General features: G+C 43.3%; 5 protein-coding genes across 6 annotated transcripts; 3 read left to right on the forward strand and 2 right to left on the reverse strand.

Moving 5' to 3' along the window:
• Positions 1–143: 143 nt before the first annotated feature.
• LOC147310053 (histone H4) lies at positions 144–763 on the forward strand. The gene has a single exon (XM_086268570.1). It carries the CDS (start codon positions 160–162, stop codon positions 469–471), a length of 312 nt encoding a protein of 103 aa, XP_086124696.1. The 5' UTR covers positions 144–159; the 3' UTR covers positions 472–763.
• A 5048-nt stretch (positions 764–5811) lies between these two features.
• Positions 5812–22165, reverse strand: LOC147310054 (histone H2A-like). 2 transcript variants are annotated; one of them, XM_086269378.1, is made up of 2 exons: positions 21764–22165; positions 5812–6227 (listed from the first exon to the last, which is right to left on the reverse strand). In XM_086269378.1, exons 1-2 carry the CDS (start codon positions 22144–22146, stop codon positions 6161–6163), a joined length of 450 nt encoding a protein of 149 aa, XP_086125504.1. In that variant the 5' UTR covers positions 22147–22165; the 3' UTR covers positions 5812–6160. The 2 variants fall into 2 exon arrangements, with proteins under 2 accessions (XP_086125504.1, XP_086125506.1); XM_086269380.1 differs by lacking the exon at positions 5812–6227 and having other exon boundaries at positions 21515–22165.
• LOC147310055 (histone H3) lies at positions 7882–8335 on the reverse strand. The gene has a single exon (XM_086269381.1). The coding sequence runs from the start codon at positions 8298–8300 to the stop codon at positions 7890–7892; it is 411 nt and encodes a 136-aa protein (XP_086125507.1). The 5' UTR covers positions 8301–8335; the 3' UTR covers positions 7882–7889.
• On the forward strand, positions 8625–9275 carry LOC147310056 (histone H2A-like). Its single transcript, XM_086269383.1, has one exon. It carries the CDS (start codon positions 8644–8646, stop codon positions 9028–9030), a length of 387 nt encoding a protein of 128 aa, XP_086125509.1. The 5' UTR covers positions 8625–8643; the 3' UTR covers positions 9031–9275.
• A 289-nt stretch (positions 22166–22454) lies between the features above and the next one.
• Positions 22455–22908, forward strand: LOC147310057 (histone H3). Its single transcript, XM_086269382.1, has one exon. The coding sequence runs from the start codon at positions 22490–22492 to the stop codon at positions 22898–22900; it is 411 nt and encodes a 136-aa protein (XP_086125508.1). The 5' UTR covers positions 22455–22489; the 3' UTR covers positions 22901–22908.
• Positions 22909–26593: the final 3685 nt, after the last annotated feature.

The raw sequence follows: 26593 nt of genomic DNA on the forward strand, positions 1-26593 counted from the left end.
TTCCACATTTAGAAAATAGAAGAGTGGGCGGAGCCGCTGAGCTTCGAGTCGCCGTCACACCGTCTGTTTTCTCTTACGTCCGCCGAGCACACATAATAACACGGCTCCGTGGAGTTTAACTTCATTCGACTTTGCTCGTTCAGAGAAGAAATCATAACCATGAGTGGAAGAGGCAAAGGTGGCAAAGGACTCGGGAAAGGAGGCGCCAAGCGTCACCGTAAGGTGCTCCGTGATAACATCCAGGGTATCACCAAACCCGCGATCCGTCGTCTGGCTCGCCGTGGCGGAGTGAAGCGTATCTCCGGTCTGATCTATGAGGAGACCCGCGGAGTGCTGAAGGTGTTTTTGGAGAACGTCATCCGTGATGCTGTTACCTACACGGAGCACGCTAAGAGGAAGACTGTGACCGCCATGGATGTGGTGTATGCTCTGAAGAGGCAGGGCCGCACTCTGTACGGCTTTGGCGGTTAAACTCAGTCGCCCTAATCCATCAAACGGCTCTTTTAAGAGCCACACACTTCTCTTTAAGAGCGTTGTTCTGCGATCTTTTTGTTTTTGTCACTTTTTACTGCCTTTTTGTGTTTTGTTTTGCACTCTGAATATCTTATACGCCATTAGGTGATGAGAATTGTCAGGTAGGAAATATTGTACTGCATGATGGTGGACTGCACTGGTGCACCTGAGAGAGATACCCGCCCATGTTGACGTGCGAGCATTAGTGATGGGATTTCTGGCTCTTGTTAGAGACCCGGCTCTTTGGGTTATTTTGTTGCTTTAATTTATTATTAGCAATAATATAAAACTATGCACAAAAGGAATTACTAACATAAAAAAGTGGTTCTATTTATTTTTGTATATAAATATATGCGGTGGCTCCTAGAGACAAAACATGTACAAACTCCAAAACAAATTTCTAGTGTTAACTGAACTTCAAAAACAGAGCTACCTAGATCACTTAAATTACACAATTGAAAGCGTGTGTGTGTATGTGTATATATCTGAGCACAAGATCCATAGAGGCTGGGGTCTATCACACCAGGCAAGACCCCAGGTGCAGGCTGTGTAAAGATGTCCCAGAGACAATCCAGCACATAACAGCAGGGTGCAAGATGCTAGCAGGCAAGGCATACATGGAGCGCCATAACCAAGTGGCCGGCATAGTGTACAGGAACATCTGTGCCGAGTATAACCCGGAAGTCCCGAGGTCAAAATGGGAGATGCCCCCAAGGGTGGTGCAGAATGACCGAGCTAAGATCCTGTGGGACTTCCAGATACAGACGGACAAAATGGTGGTGGCTAACCAACCGGACATAGTGGTGGTAGATAAACAGAAGAAGACGGCCGTAGTGATCGATGTAGCGGTTCCGAATGACAGCAATATCAGGAAGAAGGAACACGAGAAGCTGGAGAAATACCAAGGGCTCAGAGAAGAGCTCGAGAGGATGTGGAGGGTGAAGGTAACAGTGGTCCCCGTGGTAATCGGAGCACTAGGTGCGGTGACTCCCAAGCTAGGCGAGTGGCTCCAGCAGATCCCGGGAATAACATCGGAGATCTCTGTCCAGAAGAGCGCAGTCCTGGGAACAGCTGAGATACTGCGCAGGACCCTCAAGCTCCCAGGCCTCTGGTAGAGGACCCGAGCTTGGAGGATAAACCGCCCGCAGGGGCGTGCTGGGTGTTTTATATATGTATATGTATATATATATGTATATGCATGTATATTCAATTCAATTCAATTTTATTTATATAGCGCCAAATCACAACATAAGTCGCCTCAAGGCGCTTCATAGATACAGAGGAAAAACCCAACAATCATATGACCCCCTATGAGCAAGCACTTTGGCAACAGTGGGAAGGAAAAACTCCCTTTTAACAGGAAGAAACCTCCGGCAGAACCAGGCTCAGGGAGGGGCGGCCACCTGCTGCGACCGGTTGGGGTGAGAGAAGGAAGACAGGATAAAAGACATGCTGTGGAAGAGAGACAGAGGTTAATAACAGATATGATTCAATGCAGAGAGGTCTGTTAATACATAGTGAGCGAGAAAGGTGACTGGAAAGGAAAAACTCAATGCATCATGGGAATCCCCCGGCAGCCTATGTCTATTGCAGCATAACTAAGGGAGGATTCAGGGTCACCTGGTCCAGCCCTAACTATATGCTTTAGCAAAAAGGAAAGTTTTAAGCCTAATCTTGAAAGTAGAGATAGTGTCTGTCTCCTGAATCCAAACTGGAAGCTGGTTCCACAGAAGAGGGGCCTGAAAACTGAAGGCTCTCCCTCCCATTCTACTTTTAAATACTCTAGGAACAACAAGTAGGCCTGCAGAGCGAGAGCGAAGTGCTCTAATAGGGTGATATGGTACTACAAGGTCATTAAGATAAGATGGGGCCTGATTATTTAAGACCTTGTATGTGAGGAGCAGGATTTTGAATTCAATTCTGGATTTAACAGGAAGCCAATGAAGGGAAGCCAAAACAGGAGAAATATGCTCTCTCTTTCTAGTCCCTGTCAGTACTCTTGCTGCAGCATTTTGGATTAGCTGAAGGCTTTTCAGTGAGTTTTTTGGACATCCTGATAATAATGAATTACAGTAGTCCAGCCTGGAAGTAATAAATGCATGAACTAGTTTTTCAGTGTCACTCTGAGACAGGATATTTCTAATTTTAGAGATGCTGCGCAAATGGAAGAACGCAGTCTTACATATTTGTTTAATATGTGCATTGAAGGACATGTCCTGGTCAAAAATGACTCCAAGGTTCCTCACAGCGTTACTGGAGGCCAAGGTAATGCCATCCAGGGTAAGAATCTGGTTAGATACCATATTTCTAGGCTTTTCAGGGCCAAGTACAATAACCTCAGTTTTATCTGAATTAAGAAGCAGAAAGTTAGCGGCCATCCAGGTCTTTATGTCTGTAAGACATTCCTGCAGTTTAACTAATTGGTGTGCGTTATCTGGCTTCATGGACAGATAGAGCTGGGTGTCATCTGCATAGCAGTGAAAATGTATGCTATGTCTTCTAATGATACTGCCTAAGGGAAGCATGTATAATGTAAACAGAATTGGTCCTAGCACTGAACCCTGTGGAACTCCATAATTAACCTCAGTGTGTGAAGAGGACTCTCCATTTACATGAACAAATTGGAGTCTATTAGATAGATATGATACAAACCACTGCAGTGCAGTACCTGTAATACCTACAGCATGTTCTAATCGCTCTAATAGGATATTATGGTCGACAGTATCGAATGCTGCACTAAGGTCTAGCAGGACAAGCACAGAGATGAGTCCACTGTCAGAGGCCATAAGAAGATCATTTGTAACCTTCACTAAAGCTGTTTCTGTGCTGTGATGAGCTCTGAAACCTGACTGAAACTCTTCAAATAAACCATTCCTCTGCAGATGATCTGTTAGCTGTTTGACAACTACTCTTTCAAGGATTTTTGATATGAAAGGAAGGTTGGAGATTGGCCTATAATTAGCTAAGACTGCTGGGTCTAGAGATGGCTTTTTGAGTAAAGGTTTAACTACAGCCAGCTTGAAGGCCTGTGGTACATAGCCGATCATTAGAGATAGGTTGATTATATTTAAGATCGAAGAATTAATTAATGGCAGGACTTCTTTGAGCAGTTTTGTAGGAATGGGGTCTAAAAGACACGTTGATGGTTTGGAGGAAGTAATTATTGAAGTTAACTCAGAAAGATCAATTAGAGAAAAAGAGTCTAACTTAACATCAATGGTACTAAGAGTAGCTGTAGATAATATTACATCTGTGGGATGATTACTGGTAATTTTTTCTCTAATGATAAAGATTTTATTTGTGAAGAAGTTCATGAAGTCATTACTAGTTAACGTTAAAGGGATTGTTGGCTCAAAAGAGCTCTGACTTTTTGTCAGCCTGGCTACAGTGCTGAAGAGAAATCTGGGGTTGTTCTTATTTTCTTCAATCAGTGATGAATAGTAAGATGTTCTGGCTTTGCGGAGGGCTTTCTTATAAAGCAGCAAACTATTTCTCCAGGCTAAATGATGATCCTCTAAATTTGTGACACGCCATTTCCTCTCCAGATTACGAGTCATCTGCTTTAGGGTACGTGTTTGAGAATTATACCACGGAGTCAGGTACTTCTGATTAGAGACCTTAGTTTTCACAGGAGCTACAGTATCCAGAGTCGTACGTAGTGAGGAGGTGAAATTATTAACAAGATAATCGACCTCTGTTGGGGTAGTGTTCAGATAGCTGCTCTGCTCTATGTTGGTACAGGGCATTGAAGATGATAACAGTGGGTGGATTATATTCTTAAACTTAGTTACAGCGCTTTCAGAAAGACATCTACTTTGATAAAGTCTACTCTCCACCGCTGTGTAATCAATTATTGTAAATGTAAATGTTATCAGGAAATGATCAGACAGGAGAGGGTTTTCAGGAAACACTGTTAAATGTTCAGTTTCTATGCCATATGTTAAAACAAGATCTAGAGTGTGATTAAAGTGGTGGGTGGGTTCTTTTACATTTTGAGAGAAGCCAATTGAGTCTAATAACAGATTAAATGCCATGTTGAGGCTGTCATTTTTAGCATCTACATGGATGTTAAAATCACCCACAATAATTATTTTATCTGAGCTCAGAACTAAATTAGATATAAAGTCTGAGAAATCAGACAGAAACTCTGTGTAAGGCCCAGGTGGACGATAGATGATAACAAGTAAGACTGGTTTCTGAGTTTTACAGCTGGGGTGGACGAGGCTAAGCATCAGGCTTTCAAATGAATTAAAAGTCTGTCTTGGTCTTTCATTAATTGATAGGCTGGTGTGAAAAATTGCTGCCACACCGCCCCCTCGGCTTGTGCTTCGAGATTTCTGGTAGTTAGAATGACTCGGGGGTGTTGATTCATTTAAACTAACATAATCATCCTGCTGCAACCAGGTTTCTGTAAGGTAGAGTAAATCAATTTGTTGATCAATTATTAAGTCATGTACTAACAGAGACTTGGAGGAGAGAGACCTAATATTTAATAATCCACATTTCACTGTTTTACTCTTTGGTTCAGATGTGGATACTGTATTGTTCTTTCTTTGTAATTGTTTATGTTTAAGTTGTTTGTTGCTGGTTTTTAGTTAGTTTTTTGTCTGTTTGGGAGCCGACACAGTCTCTATGGAGATGGTTTTTTTTTTTTTTTTTGGGGGGGGGGGGGGGGGGGGGTAGCAGGAGGAGAGAAGCTGCAGAGGGGCGTGTAAGACTGCAACTCTGCTTCCTGGTCCCAACTCTGGATAGTCATATTTTGGGGGGTTTAATAAATTTGTCCATATTTCTAGAAATGAGAGCTGCTCCATCCAAAGTGGGATGGATGCCGTCTCTCCTAACAAGACCAGGTTTCCTCCAGAAGGTTTGCCAATTATCTATGAAGCCCACATCGTTTCTGGGACACCACTCAGACAGCCAGCAATTTAAGGAGAACATGCGGCTAAACATGTCACTCCTGGTCTGATTGGGGAGGGGACCAGAGAAAACTACAGAGTCCGACATTGTTTTGGCAAAGTTGCACACCGATTCAATATTGATTTTAGTGACCTCCGATTGGCGTAACCGGGTGTCATTACTGCCGACGTGAATTATGATCTTACTGAATTTACGTAAGATCACATGTATGTATATGTATATATATGTATGTATATGTGTATATATGTATATGTGTATGTGTGTATATATGTATGTATGTATGTATGTATTTATATATGTATATATATATATATATATATATATATATATATATACATATATACATATATATATACAACAACTGAGATAATTCATCCACAATACGAGGTTAGTCATTCATATACTGCTGCATGGGCTGGGCTGTAGTTACATCATAAGGGTTTAAAAATTGAGCTTTAAAATGATTGGCAGTAATAAAAGCCGAGGAAGGCCAACAGTGATCACTGACTGTTTTTAGGAGCTTTTTGAGATTAAATAGAAGAAAATACATAACATTAAACATGTTAACAACACAAAAGCCATATTGAACACAGACTACTTTAGGCCCGGAAGCAGGATTCGTCACGTCATCACTTAAAGACTGGCTACCTTTCTAATGTGAAGTTGTTGTCCCTTTCTCAGTCTTCTTGGCCTGCATGTTGGGCAGCACACCACCCTGAGCGATCGTCACTCAGCCCAGCAGCTTGTTCAGCTCTTCATCGTTGCGGACGGCCAGCTGCAGGTGGCGGGGGACGATTCTGGCAAGAGCATAGATTTGGTTTTGGCATTGGTGGGGGACGGATGATTCAACCACCGAACACTGCCCTGCTTTTGTCTTTGCTTCTTGATAAAAAGAGGAGAAATATACTTGCCTACATATGCTGTTCTACATGCTTTTAAACCATTTAAAAGTACAATTCATAGTTTTATATGTGAATTATATAATGTCAAATTACTATTAAACAAATGACTAAGAATTGTAGACTTTAGTTTACTTCAGCCATATTCCATCATAGTAAATCAGGTATCATACAAAATAAAATTAGCTTCAAATACAGTGATGACAATAAAAGAATATGACTTTAAGGACTTAACAACATTACTTCAGTTATAATACACCAACATCTCTTATACATTAGCACTAAGGGAACACTGAATGACCTGGTGGTTTTTGTCCATAAAACTACTCATCTAAGATTACCACAAAGTAAAAGATCTCTCAGCAACATTGTGCAACATTTTATGCACACTATTGCCCCTATCAAATAAGTGAGCTGGGATTTTTTTATTCTAAACATGAACTCCTGTTACAGCAACAGACATGGACTACTGGTGCCCCACACAACAACTCAATGTCCACTATGTGAAGGAGCCAAACACATGCCTGCTCCTCTCGTTAACTGAGATAAACTGCTGGCATATTGGTTTTATATACTGTCCAGTCTCTCCTGGTGAACATGGCCTACAGTAGCATTGTTTAATCTCATTTGAGTCATTGTTGATCTCGTTTTTAGTCTTGTGAGAGCACTGAAGCTTCTTTCAGCCTCAGCCGAGGATACTGGGATGACTAAAAGCAGCCTGACAATTGTCACGATAATAAATACTAGTTAATCTATAGCACCAAATCATCAGTCAGTCACCCGTGACCTCGCCTCTTCACCTCAGTCCGAGCTACAACATGGCAGAGCTGCCTCTGTCACCTAATAAATAACAGGGAGACATTCCAAATACATGCAGTCACACATGTGCTTCAAAAACAGTAATGAACCACCAAGTCATCCTCCAATTTCACCTGTGATCTTGTATCACCATTACTCTCTGTTGGTTCTTCTATCACCTGACAAATAGGACATACATGACAATAAGAATAAAATGGGTAGCTGCTTCAGTGTTTCTGTCACTTTGTGTAGATCTTGACTCATCAGTAATGTTTGTAGGGTGAGTGCATTTTTAAAACAGTTTGTGCAAACTGCACTACAAGGTGGAATATTTGCAGAAGCATGACGACCTCATGATATTTTGTCTCAAAAATTAACCCTATGACTATGTCAGTACCATTAGGATGAAATTGTGTCACCAACATTTTAACATTAGACATAAATTTAACAGCCTCTGTACACTAATGTTAACATGTTAGGCTTACTGGCATGTCCATAGTATTTATAAAAAAAAAAAAAAAGTAAATAAGTAAAGGAGGGAGACATTTAAGGATAGAACAATTCATGCTAAAAATTAATGAAGCATTTTTGTAACTGAAGTCAGTGATTTCCACGTTCATGCCGACTGTAGTTTCTGGTATAGAAAGAGCATGAAGATTAAAGTGTGACTATAATATTGATGTAATAGTAAGAAAGGAGCGAGCTCTTGGTGGGAGGGAGGTGGCTCTGAAAAGAGCCGTTGTTTGTAGGTGAGCGAGTAGCTTAAGCTCTCTCTCCGCGGATGCGGCGAGCCAGCTGGATGTCTTTGGGCATGATGGTGACCCGCTTGGCGTGGATGGCGCACAGGTTTGTGTCCTCGAAGAGACCGACCAGGTAAGCCTCACTGGCCTCTTGCAGAGCCATAACGGCAGAGCTCTGGAAGCGCAGGTCGGTCTTGAAGTCCTGAGCGATCTCGCGGACCAGGCGCTGGAAGGGCAGCTTGCGGATGAGCAGCTCGGTGGATTTCTGGTAACGGCGGATCTCGCGCAGAGCCACGGTACCGGGCCTGTAACGGTGAGGCTTCTTGACGCCTCCGGTGGCCGGGGCGCTCTTACGGGCAGCCTTAGTGGCGAGCTGCTTCCTGGGGGCTTTGCCGCCAGTAGACTTGCGAGCGGTCTGCTTGGTTCTTGCCATTGTTTCTCACTTTTCTTTTCCTGTGTTAAGGGCAGATTTTGTAGCAAACAGAGGAGACTCGCTGCTCTTAAACTGTGTGTGTCTGTGACGCGGTGCCTCCCCGGCTCATGATTGGTGAGGGGCTCCACGTGGTGCTCAGCACCGTTCAGAGGAGCACCGCCCCGCCTCGGTGTGTGCTTCTCATTGGAGAAAAGTGCATTGTAATTGCGCGCTGCCGCAAGCCTCTCTTCGATTGGTGCGTGACGAAGCTGCGCGCGCTCTGCGGAAATATAAGCGAGGCTTTGAGCCGATCAGGCCACATTTCTTTTGAGTGTTGATACTACGAAGAGAAGAACCTGTCAAAATGAGTGGACGCGGAAAGACTGGAGGCAAAGCCAGAGCTAAGGCCAAGACTCGCTCATCCCGTGCCGGGCTTCAGTTCCCCGTGGGTCGTGTCCACAGACTGCTGCGCAAAGGCAACTATGCGGAGCGTGTGGGAGCTGGCGCCCCCGTTTACCTGGCAGCTGTGCTCGAGTACCTGACCGCTGAGATCTTGGAGCTGGCTGGCAACGCGGCCCGCGACAACAAGAAGACTCGTATCATCCCACGTCACCTGCAGCTGGCTGTGCGCAACGACGAGGAGCTCAACAAACTCCTGGGGGGAGTCACCATCGCTCAAGGTGGTGTGCTGCCCAACATCCAGGCTGTGCTGCTGCCCAAGAAGACCGAGAAGCCCGCCAAGGCCAAGTAAATGCAAAGCGTTCGGCTTCACCAAAAAACGGCTCTTTTAAGAGCCACACACTCCTATCTGAGCAAACCTCCTTCTTGCTGTTACTGTCTGTAACTGGGATATGTAGATTATGCATCTTGATTTATTTTGAAATGTACGTTCATTCATATCACCTTACATGGTCAGGGACTGAAATCCACCTTCAAAATATACTATCATGAGTGCTTAAGCAGTGTTTGTTTTATTCACAAGAATAGAGGGTCTTAGTATAAAGTCAAAATAAAAAAAGTCAAAAGCTCTCAGTCTCTCCTGCTGTGTGGTTAAGGCTCATGCCTTGTTCAACCTCATTTACATTAGGGATCAGCTGTTAAGCGCTGCTGCAGGGTGCAGCTGGGCTACCGGCAGACAGACCCTACATCCCCAGTGAGGGAAGGAAACGGGTGACGTCTCCCGAGGACACCTCGGATAAAGTACAAGAGATACAATCAGTGCTTTGTCAGTGTTTACTCAGCAGTCAAGGACAGCAATATTTGCATAGTATTTTTACTGACATGTAGTGCACATATGTTTTGGGCAAAAACATTTTTGAATATTAAAATATGAACATTTGTAACAAAAAATTGACAAATTAGCCAGTTCCAATGTAAAACTTTATCTGCCTATTTAAAAAAAGAAGATAATCTTCTCACAAACTGGTGTTTGATTTTGAAACAGGAAAAAAGTGGGGAAACAACTGAAAAGACTAACATTTGAATAAAACCTGAAAGCAAGTAAATACTTTCTATGCTGCCTTATGGTAAACTTTGGTAATATTGATAAAGAACAACACTGGCTGACGATGAAATACAGTCAGCTGGCATGGTGACACTGCCAGTATTAACCTGCAGGGCTGGACTGGGACAGAAAATCGGGCATTTTGACTACAGACCGGCCCACCAGGTAGTAAAGCCATAAAGACTTTGAATGAAAACAAACTGTGTAACACTCATTTTACAACAGCTAGGCTGTGGGGGTCTGCCTGTTGTAAAATGAGTGTTACACAGTTACTAGCCTGGGGAGAGGACAACCCCCCGACACTGAACAATAGAATTAGTGGAAAACTACTGAGAAGGGGGACACAGGCCAGCCCCGGACTCTTCTTAAGCTGGGATATCAAAAGGATCGGTGAGGTCAAGAAGTACACCTCAACATTGTATTTTGAAATAATAGATTTCCCCGCACCCTTAACCCAACAGAACTCAATTTGTTCAAATGTACATGAATCAAATTGGTTATGAAATTAGTAATGAAATAAATACATGGTAAAATAAATAGCTGTCTGGGTTCAGCTTGGAGTAAAATGTGTGTCCCTAAAATCACTGAATATCAATTCAGCTGGCCTAGATTTAGTCAGGTAAGGTTGTTGAGTAAAGCATTTCAAATGGATTATATTGGCTAGGTATCAATAAACTATACATTGTACTTCCAAGGCTTTCAAAAAAATAAAAATACAAGTGAAACATATCTCATATATAGATAATAACATGCATCTATAACCGTAATATTTTCCATCACATTTGTTGTTTTTTAACAGAATATTTTAAAATGTAGGTGATAACTTTTAAAGGTGTATTTCTTGTATGATAGGGTCACATACAATGGCGTGTCCAGCGGGGTGGCCTGGGGGGGCACAGGCCACCCCCCCAACCAGACTGGCCACCCCAGGTGCCACCCCAAAGGCAAAACAATACAATTCAATCAAATATCAAATGTCAGATTATGTTTTCACGGTGAAGCTCAGATATCCGAGTGTAAGTGAATGCAGCATCTGCTTCTGCGCTATGTGCATCACGTTAGCAAAGGTAGGAGAGCCAAGCAGGAAAGACGGCACTGCAGGAAACAATTTTTCGGTGAAAGAAAATGAGGACAGAATAAATGTCCCGGTAAGTAATATTAAGTTTGTTGAGTTTAGTAAACTTCGGTGAAATTAGAATACCAAGGAAAAAATAACACTTAAAGAATTATTGCAGCCGTCGAATATTTCAGACAGTATGCTACTGAGGGGAGCTAACATAAGAGTTATGCGTTATAAGATATAATCTAAGTCGTAACATTGCTGTATGGAGCTGCAGATTTGGTTTCAGGTTAACATAGCTGGACTGGCCATCGGGCATACTGGGCATATGCCCGGTGACTTGTTTTTTTATTTTATTTTATTAAGGGCATGAACAATGAGAGGTGGTGGATTGGCCAGATGCAGGTCGATGTGTAAAAATAACTCAGTTGTTTGGTGGTGGCTATGGCGGAGCTTCCACAGAGGCCAGCAGGTGGATGAGGGAAGGGGAGGCAGGAGGAGGAGAGACCCGAGTGTTTCTACTCTGGTCGAAAGAATCCACGCTTCGTACTGATGTCCACAATTCTTTTATTCCTCTCACAATCATGGAGCACCGTGAAAACTAGAAACAAGTAAAATAATATCGATAGCACATATGATATTCATCTCAGCCACTTATTTCCTTTCACAAGGTGCACAAGTGTTAAACAAATAACAGCATAATGATTTTTTACCGTGTACGCCTTGTAAAACCAGCAGTAGAAAAGTTGTATATTCCGAAAAGTCCGCCGTGTTACCGTTCTGTCTTGTCTCTCCCGCGCACAACTTCCGGTTCACGCAACTCACAGGAAGTGACTACTTCACAATAATATTTTAACAGAAACATTTCTTATAAGCAGGATATATCACTGGATTCATAGATTACCTTTCCTACTGCAAATGTACACAAGCATGAGAAGCAAATAAAGAAAACAAATAGAAAACAATAACGATCTCAGATTCACTTTGGTGTTGTCATGGCAACCCACACAAACATTTCAGCGTCAGCTACACTCCCACCAATTACCTTTGATTATTACAATTGAGAACGTAAATACACTTGAATTTCTCATTATATCAATGGTAATTCCCAAGCACCATGTTGTTGTTTTAAACATTCTTGCATTGACATAAACAATATTCTTTTCTCAACAAATGAATTCAACAATATGAACAGTAGATTTTACATCTCCATAACATGTGCATGAAGTACAGCATAATGACAACTTCTATTTTAGAAGGGAAATCTAATCAATGAATGACATTTTTCCCATTTAGCTGTTTTTCACCAGGACCACTAATTTCTGAATGGGTCTCTGAATGATTGAGGGTTGGACGAGGCGTTCGCCTCTCTTTCCTAACTTCCGATCACCAGTCTGGATTGTCACCTTCCGTACAAGTCCATCATCATCCTCATGTGCTTCCACAACCCTAGCAAGTTTCCATTCATTGCGAGGAACATCTTCCTCTTTGAGAATCACAATGTCACCCACCTCCACATTACGTCTTGGTGTATGCCATCGCTGTCTCAGAGCAATATTGGCCAGGTATTCCTTTCTCCATCTGTGCCAAAATTGCTCAGTCAAATACTGTACCCTTCTCCACCGTTTCTTAGCATACAGGTCCTCCTTGACGAATTTACCTGGAGGTGGAAGTGGGACTGAGGATTTCATGGTGATCAAGTGGTTCGGTGTGAGTGGCTCCAAGCTTTTGGGGTCATTGATGTTATCAACAGTGAGTGGGCGGTTATTCACGATGCACATAGCTTCATAAAGGAATGTCCTCAATGAAGCATCATCCAACCTTCCCACACTGCAGGCAAGGACTGTGCTCAGTACGCTTCTCACTGTCCGGATTTGACGCTCCCATGCGCCTCCAGCATGACTAGAGTGGGGCGTATTCATCTGGAAGTCGCACTGATTTTCTGCTAGGTATGCAGTCACGCTTTCCTTATCAAGTTCTTTCAGAGCCTTTGCCATCTCGTTTCTTGCCCCCATAAAGTTAGTTCCCTGATCGGACCTAATGTGCCTAACAGCTCCACGAAGGGCAATGAAGCAGCGCAAGGCATTGATGAATGCGTCAGTCGTCAAATCCTCCAACATCTCTATATGCACTGCCCTTGAGCAAAAACATGTGAAGAGGAGGCCGTACCGTTTTTGATCTTTGCGACCTTGTTTGGTGTGAAAAGGACCAAAGCAGTCCATACCACAATAAGTGAATGGTGGTGTGGGATCAACACGGTCACTAGGTAGATCTGCCATCCGTTGCTCCTCTGGTGGCGCGCGGGCTCTCCTGCACTGTACGCACTGCCTGATGTATTGGGCTACAGCCTTACTTCCACCAGTGATCCAGTAACCATTGGCTCTCAGGGCATTGAGGGTTTGTCCTCTGCCTTGGTGTTGTATCTTGGTATGATGGTGTGCAATGATGAGGTTTGTAACAGCACCATCTTTAGGAAGGATCACTGGGTGTCTTAACTCAAGAGGCACAGATGCCTTCCTCAGTCTTCCTCCTACTCTCATTATGCCATCTTGGAGAAATGGGTCAAGCTGAAAGAGTTGGTGGTTGCAAGGCAGCCTTCCTAGTTTCTGGCTGAGTGTGTTTAACTCCTCTTGAAAGGCATCTTGTTGTGCAAGCTTGACGAGAGTCTGTGCAGCTTGCTTTCTCTCTTCCACGCTTAAAGGCTCAGCGGTCCTGATCCTCTTTGCCAGCCGCTGGATACGAGCAATGACGTTGACAGCTGTAGTCCATCTTGAGAACCGCAGCAGATGCTTCTGGATGTCAAACTGCCTTGCTACATCAACCTTCAACACCTGAGTAGTCCTCACCTCTGGGTCTCCCACCAGCAAATCTGAAGTAGCCTGTTTTGTGGCTATCTCTCTTTCCCATAGAAAGCTGGGACCAGAGAACCAATTTGACTTGATGAGGTCAGCTACTTTGAGGCCTCTCGAGGCATGATCAGCAGGGTTTTCTCCTGTGTCAACATAGTACCATTTCCGTGCATCGGTGGTTTCTCGAATTCTCTGCACGCGGTTTGCCACGAACACATGGAACCTTCTTGCTTCATTATTGATGTAACCAAGCACGACCTTTGAGTCTGTCCAAAAATATTCGTCATCAACCTTGAGTTCTAGCTCCTCTCTTAACATGCTGCTCACAGATGCCGAGGTTACTGCTGCAGTTAACTCAAGTCTCGGTATGGTAACTATTTTGGTTGGTGCAACCCTCGCCTTGCCCATGACCAAGGAGCAGCATACCCTTTCTCTGCTTACCACTCTGATGTAAGAGCACTGGCCATACCCTTGACTGCTTGCATCAGAGAAATGATGAAGCTCGACTCTTTGAATCTCGCCAAGGCTGTCAGGTATGAAGCATCTTTGAATTTCAATTCTTTCCAGGTTCTCCAGATCCTTCATCCAAGTCTCCCACCTTAACTTCAAGCCTTTGGGTAGTGGCTCATCCCACCCTGTGCCTCTCTGACACATCTCCTGCAGCACTCTTTTCCCTTCAAGAATGACTGGGGCTAGAAACCCCAAAGGGTCATACAAGGAGGCCACAATTGAAAGAATCCCTCGGCGCGTTGCTGGTTTCTCCTCAAGTGACACCTTGAAGGAGAAGCTATCATTTTCAACATTCCACCTTATACCTAGCACTCTTTGAACTGGTAAATCCTCGTGATTAAGATCAACATTCTTTACCTCCGTAGCACGCTCTGCAACATCGACAGAGTCAAGGACCTCTCGGCTGTTGGAGAGAAATTTGTGAAGGTGCAGCTTTCCTTTGGCACACACGGCTTGGGCTTCTTTGACCAGTTCAATTGCCTTACCCACCGACTCTACACTTATGAGACCATCGTCGACATAGAAATGTTTCTGGATGAAGTTAGCTGCGGAGGGGTACTCTTTCTCACATTGGCTGGCAAGGTGCTTCATGCCATAATTGGCGCAGCCAGGGGATGATGATGCTCCAAACAGGTGAACCTTCATGCGGTACTCTCTGGGTTCAGAGTTTGTGTCTCCATTTTCCCACCAGAGAAACCGCAGGTAGTCTCTATCATCCTCGCTCACATGAAACCTGTGGAACATTTTCTCCACATCACACATGACTGCGATGGGATGTTTACGGAAGCGGCACAGCACGGCTGTTAGGCTATTTGTGAGGTCAGGTCCTGTTAGCAGATGGTCGTTTAAGGAGGTGCCTTCATACCTTGCAGAGCAGTCGAAAACCACTCTGATTTTTCCTGGTTTTCTGGGGTGGTAAACTCCTTGGTGTGGGATATACCAGACTTTCCCCAGCTCTGCTTGGTTTTCCACTTTCTCTGCATCTCCATCCTTGAAGACACCTTCCATAAATCTCACGTAGTCTATTTTGAATTTGGGATCTCTGTCCAGCTTCCTCTTTAGATGCTTCAGCCGTACTAACGCCAGCCCTTTGTTGTCTGGGAGATGCGGACGTGCTTTGAAAGGGAGAGGCATCTCCAGGTGACCATCCTTATTTTGTTGGATTCTGTCTTTCAAGATCTGCAGGAAGCAAATATCTTCTTGAGATATGCTTCTGTCACCAGGTTTTGTGTCTGCAAAATCAGACTCCAGGGCCTTGATGACAGCAAATGGTGTTATGGGTGGCACCTCTCTGACAGACACTCGATGACAAAAACCAGTCACATCTTTAGCCTGCACACGCTGTGGTGCGCTTCCCACAATGCTCCAACCAAGATCCGTCTCAATAGCATAAGGCTCATAGTCACCCCCAGTGACGACCCTTCTTGGAATTAACGCTCTGGAGCAGTTGTATCCAATCAACAATCCAACACCACAGTCCATCAACGGGGGTATCTCCTGGGCCATGCTTACAAGGTGTTTCCATTTGTTGGCTGTCTGGCAAGTGGGAATATGTGTGCGGTCAAGGGGAATGAAGTCCCTTGTGTAGGCTGGAGGCAAACTGATGGAAACATTAGAGGAAAATCCTCTAACTTTGAGCTTGCATACTCTTTGACTCTTCACGACTGAGTCTCTCCCCATCATGGTGGAAAGTTTAAGTTTCACTGGTTCCATTGTTGCTTGTAGCTTTTCGCACACCTCCTGATCAACAAATGTGTGACTGCTTTGAGTGTCCAATAGTGCATACACTAGGGTTTCAGTGTCCGGAGCACTAAGTGTTGAGATCCACACTGGGACTATCATTGATGTACTCCCACCTTCACCTCCACTCACACAACATGATAATGACAACGTACTTTCTTCAACTGCGCCTTGTGTTGATGCTGCTGTAGAACGATCTTCATGCAATGGCGTTGGGTGACTCTTTCTGCATATGCCACACATGGCCCTGTTCCTACAGTCTTTAGAATTGTGACCCTTTCTTAGACATGCAAAACACAACTTATTTTCAAGTATGCATTTTTTCTTATCCTCTACAGACATGTCCATAAGCCTCTTGCATTTATGTATGGAATGGTTCTCACTACAGCAAATACACTGGCCATTATTGGAATTTTGTGTTGGTGTGGTCCATTTCTTTGGTTTCCCTGCATCTCCCAACTTGATTTCACCAGGGTCAGATTTGGCGGTGGAGCTTGATGGAATCGGGGGTTTCACATTTGTGGCAAACGTGTTTGCTTTTGAACGCTTCATCTCTCTTGCTGGTGCCTCTGCAGAGTGCCTTAAGGCATGTAAGGATGACACTGGATTGCATGCGATGCGTGACTCCTTAGAGATAAAGGAAGCAAACTCATGAAAGCTTGGATAGTCGTTGCCCCGATCTAGCTGCTCTGTGACATAACGGTTCCATCTAGATGTCACCCAATCAGGAAGCTTGACTAGTATTTTCTGATTCTCCTCACAGTCGTTAAGAACCTGTAAGCCCTTTACGTGAGGCATGGCATTACTACATGTTTGGAGGAAATCACTGAAATCTCTTAACTTGAGATATTCCTTTCCACCAATCTTCGGCCACCCATTTAGCTTATCTCTGAAAGCCCGCTGCACTACAAAGGAATGGCCATATCTAGCATTTAACCTATCCCATGCTTGTTGATAGGCTTCTTCATCTTTTCTGTAGAAGCTGCCTTCAAGAGAGGATTTTGCCTCACCTGCTATGTACTTTTGCAGGTAGAATAGCCTGTCTGCAGGGTCAGAGCATCGTCTCTCTATGAGGGCTTTGAAGCTTATGCTCCATTCTGTAAACTTCAGAGGATCGCCCGAGAATACAGAAGGTTCTGGAGTTGGCAAGCGAGTAAGAGCTAATGACTCTTGTAGCGATTGGACCAATGATGTCTCGTTTTGCACAACCTGCCGTTCTTGATCTGGGATGTGGTGAGCGAAGGGGTGTGCATCACTCACTTTGCTGAATGGAGGACTGCGTGTCCCATCCCTTCCCTCTTCTTCAGTGTAGACATTTAGCTTTGCCTGAATTACATCAATGTCCCTCTGATTTTCAAGTTTTCTCAACTGCTGACGTTGAGCTTCGATGGCAGCTTCCATATCAATTTCGGCTTTCTTTGCAGCCAGCTGAGCAGCCACTTCCGCTCTCATAGCTGGAATGCTAGGTGACTCTGAGAGATGGTTAGAATTGTGACAGCTGGGTGCAGTAACTCTGGAGGCTGTGGATCCATATATGGACCTAGCATATTCATTATCAAGTAGCATGCGTAACCTTGATCTTTCCGCCACCGTGTCAAACTCACCTTCATCTTCAGTCAGACGTACTCTCATCAGCTGCAGCAAGTCGGCCGTCACGGCTGAGCATGCATCGATCTTTCTTCGAAATTCTTGACTTGGTGAGGTTTGGAGTCGAATTCTGTCATACTGTTCCTTTAATTCAGACTCAAGCTTCTCAGCCTCATCCATCATATCATACATGTCACTCTCAGAGCATACTTGCTTTAACTTTGTGCGAATGTCTCTTACGTTGCTTTTCCATTTCTCGTATGTTGCTTTGAACCTCTTCTCCTTTTGAGTTAACTCTTGATCTTTCAGTTCCTGCATTTTTGGCGTTAATCGCCTTTCACGAGAGGATTTTCTTGTTTTTGTCTCAGATTTCTCAGACACTACACTTTTTTCCTCTTCCAAATCCCCTGCATCTTGTACTTCTGACATAACATCAGGGTGACTATGACCATCTTTAGACATTTTCAGACTTTAAAGGGGGTATCTTATGAAGAGGACAAGATAACTAAGGTAATTACAAGAATGGATGTAATAGGCGGAGAATTATTAAAATTAACACAAAGGAACCTTAGCTTAGATTCTTACGTATGACAGCAAATAAATTTTCAGTTTCAGCCTTCATGAAGCTTGCAAGCAACAGGTAAGAAAACAACAATAATTTCCAGAACTTCAACAGATTGTCCTTTTTTTTTTTTTTTTTTTCTTTTTTTTTTTTTTGTTTGTTTGTTTTTTTTTTTTTACACAATCCGAAATTTGAACACTATTAATTCCTTGTCCATTACAGCAAATTTGTAGCTCATGTTCTATCCATCAACTCATGAGGCATAATAACTGCGCAATATAGCCTGAGGACTCACGCTCTAGCCTGAAACCGCTTCTTGGAGTGTCCGCTGAATCTGCAGCTCCCGATTGGTTGTCACAAAATGCAAAGCAACGTGTCCACTGAAGCCTGTAGCTCGCTGCAGGATGAGAAGCAACCGAGACCTGTAGCTTGCTGCAGGATGAGAAGAGCTTTGCACACCGAAGCCTGTAGCTTGCTGCAGGAGGGGAAGCGCGTTGCAAACCGAGACCTGTAGCTTGCTGCAGGATGAGAAGAGCTTTGCACACCGAAGCCTCCAGATGGATTGGGACACGTTTTCACTGTTTCTACTCTGGTCGAAAGAATCCACGCTTCGTACTGATGTCCACAATTCTTTTATTCCTCTCACAATCATGGAGCACCGTGAAAACTAGAAACAAGTAAAATAATATCGATAGCACATATGATATTCATCTCAGCCACTTATTTCCTTTCACAAGGTGCACAAGTGTTAAACAAATAACAGCATAATGATTTTTTACCGTGTACGCCTTGTAAAACCAGCAGTAGAAAAGTTGTATATTCCGAAAAGTCCGCCGTGTTACCGTTCTGTCTTGTCTCTCCCGCGCACAACTTCCGGTTCACGCAACTCACAGGAAGTGACTACTTCACAATAATATTTTAACAGAAACATTTCTTATAAGCAGGATATATCACTGGATTCATAGATTACCTTTCCTACTGCAAATGTACACAAGCATGAGAAGCAAATAAAGAAAACAAATAGAAAACAATAACGATCTCAGATTCACTTTGGTGTTGTCATGGCAACCCACACAAACATTTCAGCGTCAGCTACACCGAGGCAGCCACCAGTCCGAGTGTCAGGTGAACTGAACTTCAGGTAAGAAGTTATGACCTGCAGTCTATCTGGGTCAGATATAAACTAAGTTTAGGTGGAGTTTATTTTTGTTGTGCTGACTTTTTACCGTCAGTTGCAATAACTCATACTGCCCGAGCTAGCATGACGGAGTTTCTGTACAGCTGTTCAGTTGCTATGATGTTACTGATAGTGAACTTTATTTTATTGATAAGGTTAGTTAGTTAGTAGAGTTGCCAACGGCTCCTTAAAAATGGAATGGTCCCTCATTCAGAGAAAATATTATGCGTTTGGTATTGAGCTGAGAAGAGACGCAGTTTGTCCCGAACTTTAGCTAGAATGGAAAAAGACAAAGCTGGATTTATTCTGTGTGTTTACGCTGCACAGCTGCCTCTTCTCTCATCTCCCCCTCCCTCTTCTGTTGCTACTTCAATCATGAAACTGATCAATGATGAGCTGATCAGCTTTTCTCTCTTGTTTGTTTATCGCCCACTTTGTGCCAGAAAGAGGAAACCAGCAGATGTCGCGCTAAACAACAGCAGCACGTTTAAGCTTGATCAGCTGTTGTTAGAATTTATTTAATATTAATTTCCAGTATCAGCTGATGTTTGCTGGAGCCACAGCTGTAAAAAAAGCTGCTGGTCATGATGTCGGTTTGGATATGTGGTGAGAGGGAAACATGAAGATGAAACCAGGAGATGTCCTTACTGAATCATCAGAGCTGTGATGGAGAAACAGGTTTACCTTTTAGGTGACATGAATGAGTTGAAGGGAAGTTATGAGCTGTTTCTGAGAGACAAATAACCCCAGGATCCTTTTCTAAGTAGCTGACAGCTGGTAACTGTGCAGGTGCGGATCTAGCAAAGTTATGCCAGGGGGCCAGGTAGGGAATTAACAGGGAGAGGGGGGCACAAAGAAATACTTTTCTTTCTTATTCTCATTTAAAATATCTCGCTTTTATTAAATAATTATCTAAATCTTACAACCAAAGTTTTTATCTGATGTCAAATGTATAGAAATCATACATATACCAACAAGACTGTACATCACTGTCACAACAGCGTTTGTTTTCATTCAAAGGCTTTATGGCTTTAATACCTGGTGTATGTATAGTTTAGTATAGTTTATTGATACCTAGCCAATATAATCCATTTGAAATGCTTTACTCAACAACCTTACCTGACTAAATCTAGGCCAGCTGAATTGATATTCAGTGATTTTAGGGACACACATTTTACTCCAAGCTGAACCCAGACAGCTATTTATTTTACCATGTATTTATTTCATTACTAATTTCATAACCAATTTGATTCATGTACATTTGAACAAATTGAGTTCTGTTGGGTTAAGGGTGCGGGGAAATCTATTATTTCAAAATACAATGTTGAGGTGTACTTCTTGACCTCACCGATCCTTTTGATATCCCAGCTTAAGAAGAGTCCGGGGCTGGCCTGTGTCCCCCTTCTCAGTAGTTTTCCACTAATTCTATTGTTCAGTGTCGGGGGGTTGTCCTCTCCCCAGGCTAGTAACTGTGTAACACTCATTTTACAACAGGCAGACCCCCACAGCCTAGCTGTTGTAAAATGAGTGTTACACAGTTTGTTTTCATTCAAAGTCTTTATGGCTTTACTACCTGGTGGGCCGGTCTGTAGTCAAAATGCCCGATTTTCTGTCCCAGTCCAGCCCTGCAGGTTAATACTGGCAGTGTCACCATGCCAGCTGACTGTATTTCATCGTCAGCCAGTGTTGTTCTTTATCAATATTACCAAAGTTTACCATAAGGCAGCATAGAAAGTATTTACTTGCTTTCAGGTTTTATTCAAATGTTAGTCTTTTCAGTTGTTTCCCCACTTTTTTCCTGTTTCAAAATCAAACACCAGTTTGTGAGAAGATTATCTTCTTTTTTTAAATAGGCAGATAAAGTTTTACATTGGAACTGGCTAATTTGTCAATTTTTTGTTACAAATGTTCATATTTTAATATTCAAAAATGTTTTTGCCCAAAACATATGTGCACTACATGTCAGTAAAAATACTATGCAAATATTGCTGTCCTTGACTGCTGAGTAAACACTGACAAAGCACTGATTGTATCTCTTGTACTTTATCCGAGGTGTCCTCGGGAGACGTCACCCGTTTCCTTCCCTCACTGGGGATGTAGGGTCTGTCTGCCGGTAGCCCAGCTGCACCCTGCAGCAGCGCTTAACAGCTGATCCCTAATGTAAATGAGGTTGAACAAGGCATGAGCCTTAACCACACAGCAGGAGAGACTGAGAGCTTTTGACTTTTTTTATTTTGACTTTATACTAAGACCCTCTATTCTTGTGAATAAAACAAACACTGCTTAAGCACTCATGATAGTATATTTTGAAGGTGGATTTCAGTCCCTGACCATGTAAGGTGATATGAATGAACGTACATTTCAAAATAAATCAAGATGCATAATCTACATATCCCAGTTACAGACAGTAACAGCAAGAAGGAGGTTTGCTCAGATAGGAGTGTGTGGCTCTTAAAAGAGCCGTTTTTTGGTGAAGCCGAACGCTTTGCATTTACTTGGCCTTGGCGGGCTTCTCGGTCTTCTTGGGCAGCAGCACAGCCTGGATGTTGGGCAGCACACCACCTTGAGCGATGGTGACTCCCCCCAGGAGTTTGTTGAGCTCCTCGTCGTTGCGCACAGCCAGCTGCAGGTGACGTGGGATGATACGAGTCTTCTTGTTGTCGCGGGCCGCGTTGCCAGCCAGCTCCAAGATCTCAGCGGTCAGGTACTCGAGCACAGCTGCCAGGTAAACGGGGGCGCCAGCTCCCACACGCTCCGCATAGTTGCCTTTGCGCAGCAGTCTGTGGACACGACCCACGGGGAACTGAAGCCCGGCACGGGATGAGCGAGTCTTGGCCTTAGCTCTGGCTTTGCCTCCAGTCTTTCCGCGTCCACTCATTTTGACAGGTTCTTCTCTTCGTAGTATCAACACTCAAAAGAAATGTGGCCTGATCGGCTCAAAGCCTCGCTTATATTTCCGCAGAGCGCGCGCAGCTTCGTCACGCACCAATCGAAGAGAGGCTTGCGGCAGCGCGCAATTACAATGCACTTTTCTCCAATGAGAAGCACACACCGAGGCGGGGCGGTGCTCCTCTGAACGGTGCTGAGCACCACGTGGAGCCCCTCACCAATCATGAGCCGGGGAGGCACCGCGTCACAGACACACACAGTTTAAGAGCAGCGAGTCTCCTCTGTTTGCTACAAAATCTGCCCTTAACACAGGAAAAGAAAAGTGAGAAACAATGGCAAGAACCAAGCAGACCGCTCGCAAGTCTACTGGCGGCAAAGCCCCCAGGAAGCAGCTCGCCACTAAGGCTGCCCGTAAGAGCGCCCCGGCCACCGGAGGCGTCAAGAAGCCTCACCGTTACAGGCCCGGTACCGTGGCTCTGCGCGAGATCCGCCGTTACCAGAAATCCACCGAGCTGCTCATCCGCAAGCTGCCCTTCCAGCGCCTGGTCCGCGAGATCGCTCAGGACTTCAAGACCGACCTGCGCTTCCAGAGCTCTGCCGTTATGGCTCTGCAAGAGGCCAGTGAGGCTTACCTGGTCGGTCTCTTCGAGGACACAAACCTGTGCGCCATCCACGCCAAGCGGGTCACCATCATGCCCAAAGACATCCAGCTGGCTCGCCGCATCCGCGGAGAGAGAGCTTAAGCTACTCGCTCACCTACAAACAACGGCTCTTTTCAGAGCCACCTCCCTCCCACCAAGAGCTCGCTCCTTTCTTACTATTACATCAATATTATAGTCACACTTTAATCTTCATGCTCTTTCTATACCAGAAACTACAGTCGGCATGAACGTGGAAATCACTGACTTCAGTTACAAAAATGCTTCATTAATTTTTAGCATGAATTGTTCTATCCTTAAATGTCTCCCTCCTTTACTTATTTACTTTTTTTTTTTTTTTATAAATACTATGGACATGCCAGTAAGCCTAACATGTTAACATTAGTGTACAGAGGCTGTTAAATTTATGTCTAATGTTAAAATGTTGGTGACACAATTTCATCCTAATGGTACTGACATAGTCATAGGGTTAATTTTTGAGACAAAATATCATGAGGTCGTCATGCTTCTGCAAATATTCCACCTTGTAGTGCAGTTTGCACAAACTGTTTTAAAAATGCACTCACCCTACAAACATTACTGATGAGTCAAGATCTACACAAAGTGACAGAAACACTGAAGCAGCTACCCATTTTATTCTTATTGTCATGTATGTCCTATTTGTCAGGTGATAGAAGAACCAACAGAGAGTAATGGTGATACAAGATCACAGGTGAAATTGGAGGATGACTTGGTGGTTCATTACTGTTTTTGAAGCACATGTGTGACTGCATGTATTTGGAATGTCTCCCTGTTATTTATTAGGTGACAGAGGCAGCTCTGCCATGTTGTAGCTCGGACTGAGGTGAAGAGGCGAGGTCACGGGTGACTGACTGATGATTTGGTGCTATAGATTAACTAGTATTTATTATCGTGACAATTGTCAGGCTGCTTTTAGTCATCCCAGTATCCTCGGCTGAGGCTGAAAGAAGCTTCAGTGCTCTCACAAGACTAAAAACGAGATCAACAATGACTCAAATGAGATTAAACAATGCTACTGTAGGCCATGTTCACCAGGAGAGACTGGACAGTATATAAAACCAATATGCCAGCAGTTTATCTCAGTTAACGAGAGGAGCAGGCATGTGTTTGGCTCCTTCACATAGTGGACATTGAGTTGTTGTGTGGGGCACCAGTAGTCCATGTCTGTTGCTGTAACAGGAGTTCATGTTTAGAATAAAAAAATCCCAGCTCACTTATTTGATAGGGGCAATAGTGTGCATAAAATGTTGCACAATGTTGCTGAGAGATCTTTTACTTTGTGGTAATCTTAGATGAGTAGTTTTATGGACAAAAACCACCAGGTCATTCAGTGTTCCCTTAGTGCTAATGTATAAGAGATGTTGGTGTATTATAACTGAAGTAATGTTGTTAAGTCCTTAAAGTCATATTCTTTTATTGTCATCACTGTATTTGAAGCTAATTTTATTTTGTATGATACCTGATTTACTATGATGGAATATGGCTGAAGTAAACTAAAGTCTACAATTCTTAGTCATTTGTTTAATAGTAATTTGACATTATATAATTCACATATAAAACTATGAATTGTACTTTTAAATGGTTTAAAAGCATGTAGAACAGCATATGTAGGCAAGTATATTTCTCCTCTTTTTATCAAGAAGCAAAGACAAAAGCAGGGCAGTGTTCGGTGGTTGAATCATCCGTCCCCCACCAATGCCAAAACCAAATCTATGCTCTTGCCAGAATCGTCCCCCGCCACCTGCAGCTGGCCGTCCGCAACGATGAAGAGCTGAACAAGCTGCTGGGCTGAGTGACGATCGCTCAGGGTGGTGTGCTGCCCAACATGCAGGCCAAGAAGACTGAGAAAGGGACAACAACTTCACATTAGAAAGGTAGCCAGTCTTTAAGTGATGACGTGACGAATCCTGCTTCCGGGCCTAAAGTAGTCTGTGTTCAATATGGCTTTTGTGTTGTTAACATGTTTAATGTTATGTATTTTCTTCTATTTAATCTCAAAAAGCTCCTAAAAACAGTCAGTGATCACTGTTGGCCTTCCTCGGCTTTTATTACTGCCAATCATTTTAAAGCTCAATTTTTAAACCCTTATGATGTAACTACAGCCCAGCCCATGCAGCAGTATATGAATGACTAACCTCGTATTGTGGATGAATTATCTCAGTTGTTGTATATATATATGTATATATGTATATATATATATATATATATATATATATATATATATACATATATAAATACATACATACATACATACATATATACACACATACACATATACATATATACACATATACATACATATATATACATATACATACATGTGATCTTACGTAAATTCAGTAAGATCATAATTCACGTCGGCAGTAATGACACCCGGTTACGCCAATCGGAGGTCACTAAAATCAATATTGAATCGGTGTGCAACTTTGCCAAAACAATGTCGGACTCTGTAGTTTTCTCTGGTCCCCTCCCCAATCAGACCAGGAGTGACATGTTTAGCCGCATGTTCTCCTTAAATTGCTGGCTGTCTGAGTGGTGTCCCAGAAACGATGTGGGCTTCATAGATAATTGGCAAACCTTCTGGAGGAAACCTGGTCTTGTTAGGAGAGACGGCATCCATCCCACTTTGGATGGAGCAGCTCTCATTTCTAGAAATATGGACAAATTTATTAAACCCCCCAAAATATGACTATCCAGAGTTGGGACCAGGAAGCAGAGTTGCAGTCTTACACGCCCCTCTGCAGCTTCTCTCCTCCTGCTACCCCCCCCCCCCCCCCCCCCCCCCAAAAAAAAAAAAAAAAACCATCTCCATAGAGACTGTGTCGGCTCCCAAACAGACAAAAAACTAACTAAAAACCAGCAACAAACAACTTAAACATAAACAATTACAAAGAAAGAACAATACAGTATCCACATCTGAACCAAAGAGTAAAACAGTGAAATGTGGATTATTAAATATTAGGTCTCTCTCCTCCAAGTCTCTGTTAGTACATGACTTAATAATTGATCAACAAATTGATTTACTCTACCTTACAGAAACCTGGTTGCAGCAGGATGATTATGTTAGTTTAAATGAATCAACACCCCCGAGTCATTCTAACTACCAGAAATCTCGAAGCACAAGCCGAGGGGGCGGTGTGGCAGCAATTTTTCACACCAGCCTATCAATTAATGAAAGACCAAGACAGACTTTTAATTCATTTGAAAGCCTGATGCTTAGCCTCGTCCACCCCAGCTGTAAAACTCAGAAACCAGTCTTACTTGTTATCATCTATCGTCCACCTGGGCCTTACACAGAGTTTCTGTCTGATTTCTCAGACTTTATATCTAATTTAGTTCTGAGCTCAGATAAAATAATTATTGTGGGTGATTTTAACATCCATGTAGATGCTAAAAATGACAGCCTCAACATGGCATTTAATCTGTTATTAGACTCAATTGGCTTCTCTCAAAATGTAAAAGAACCCACCCACCACTTTAATCACACTCTAGATCTTGTTTTAACATATGGCATAGAAACTGAACATTTAACAGTGTTTCCTGAAAACCCTCTCCTGTCTGATCATTTCCTGATAACATTTACATTTACAATAATTGATTACACAGCGGTGGAGAGTAGACTTTATCAAAGTAGATGTCTTTCTGAAAGCGCTGTAACTAAGTTTAAGAATATAATCCACCCACTGTTATCATCTTCAATGCCCTGTACCAACATAGAGCAGAGCAGCTATCTGAACACTACCCCAACAGAGGTCG

Source organism: Aulonocara sp. 'chitande type north' Nkhata Bay, linkage group LG17 (assembly GCF_057382095.1).
Source record: "Aulonocara sp. 'chitande type north' Nkhata Bay isolate Kocher_YH1m ecotype deep benthic linkage group LG17, A_spYH_male_GT1.1, whole genome shotgun sequence".
In the NCBI taxonomy this organism is placed as follows: domain Eukaryota; kingdom Metazoa; phylum Chordata; class Actinopteri; order Cichliformes; family Cichlidae; genus Aulonocara; species Aulonocara sp. 'chitande type north' Nkhata Bay.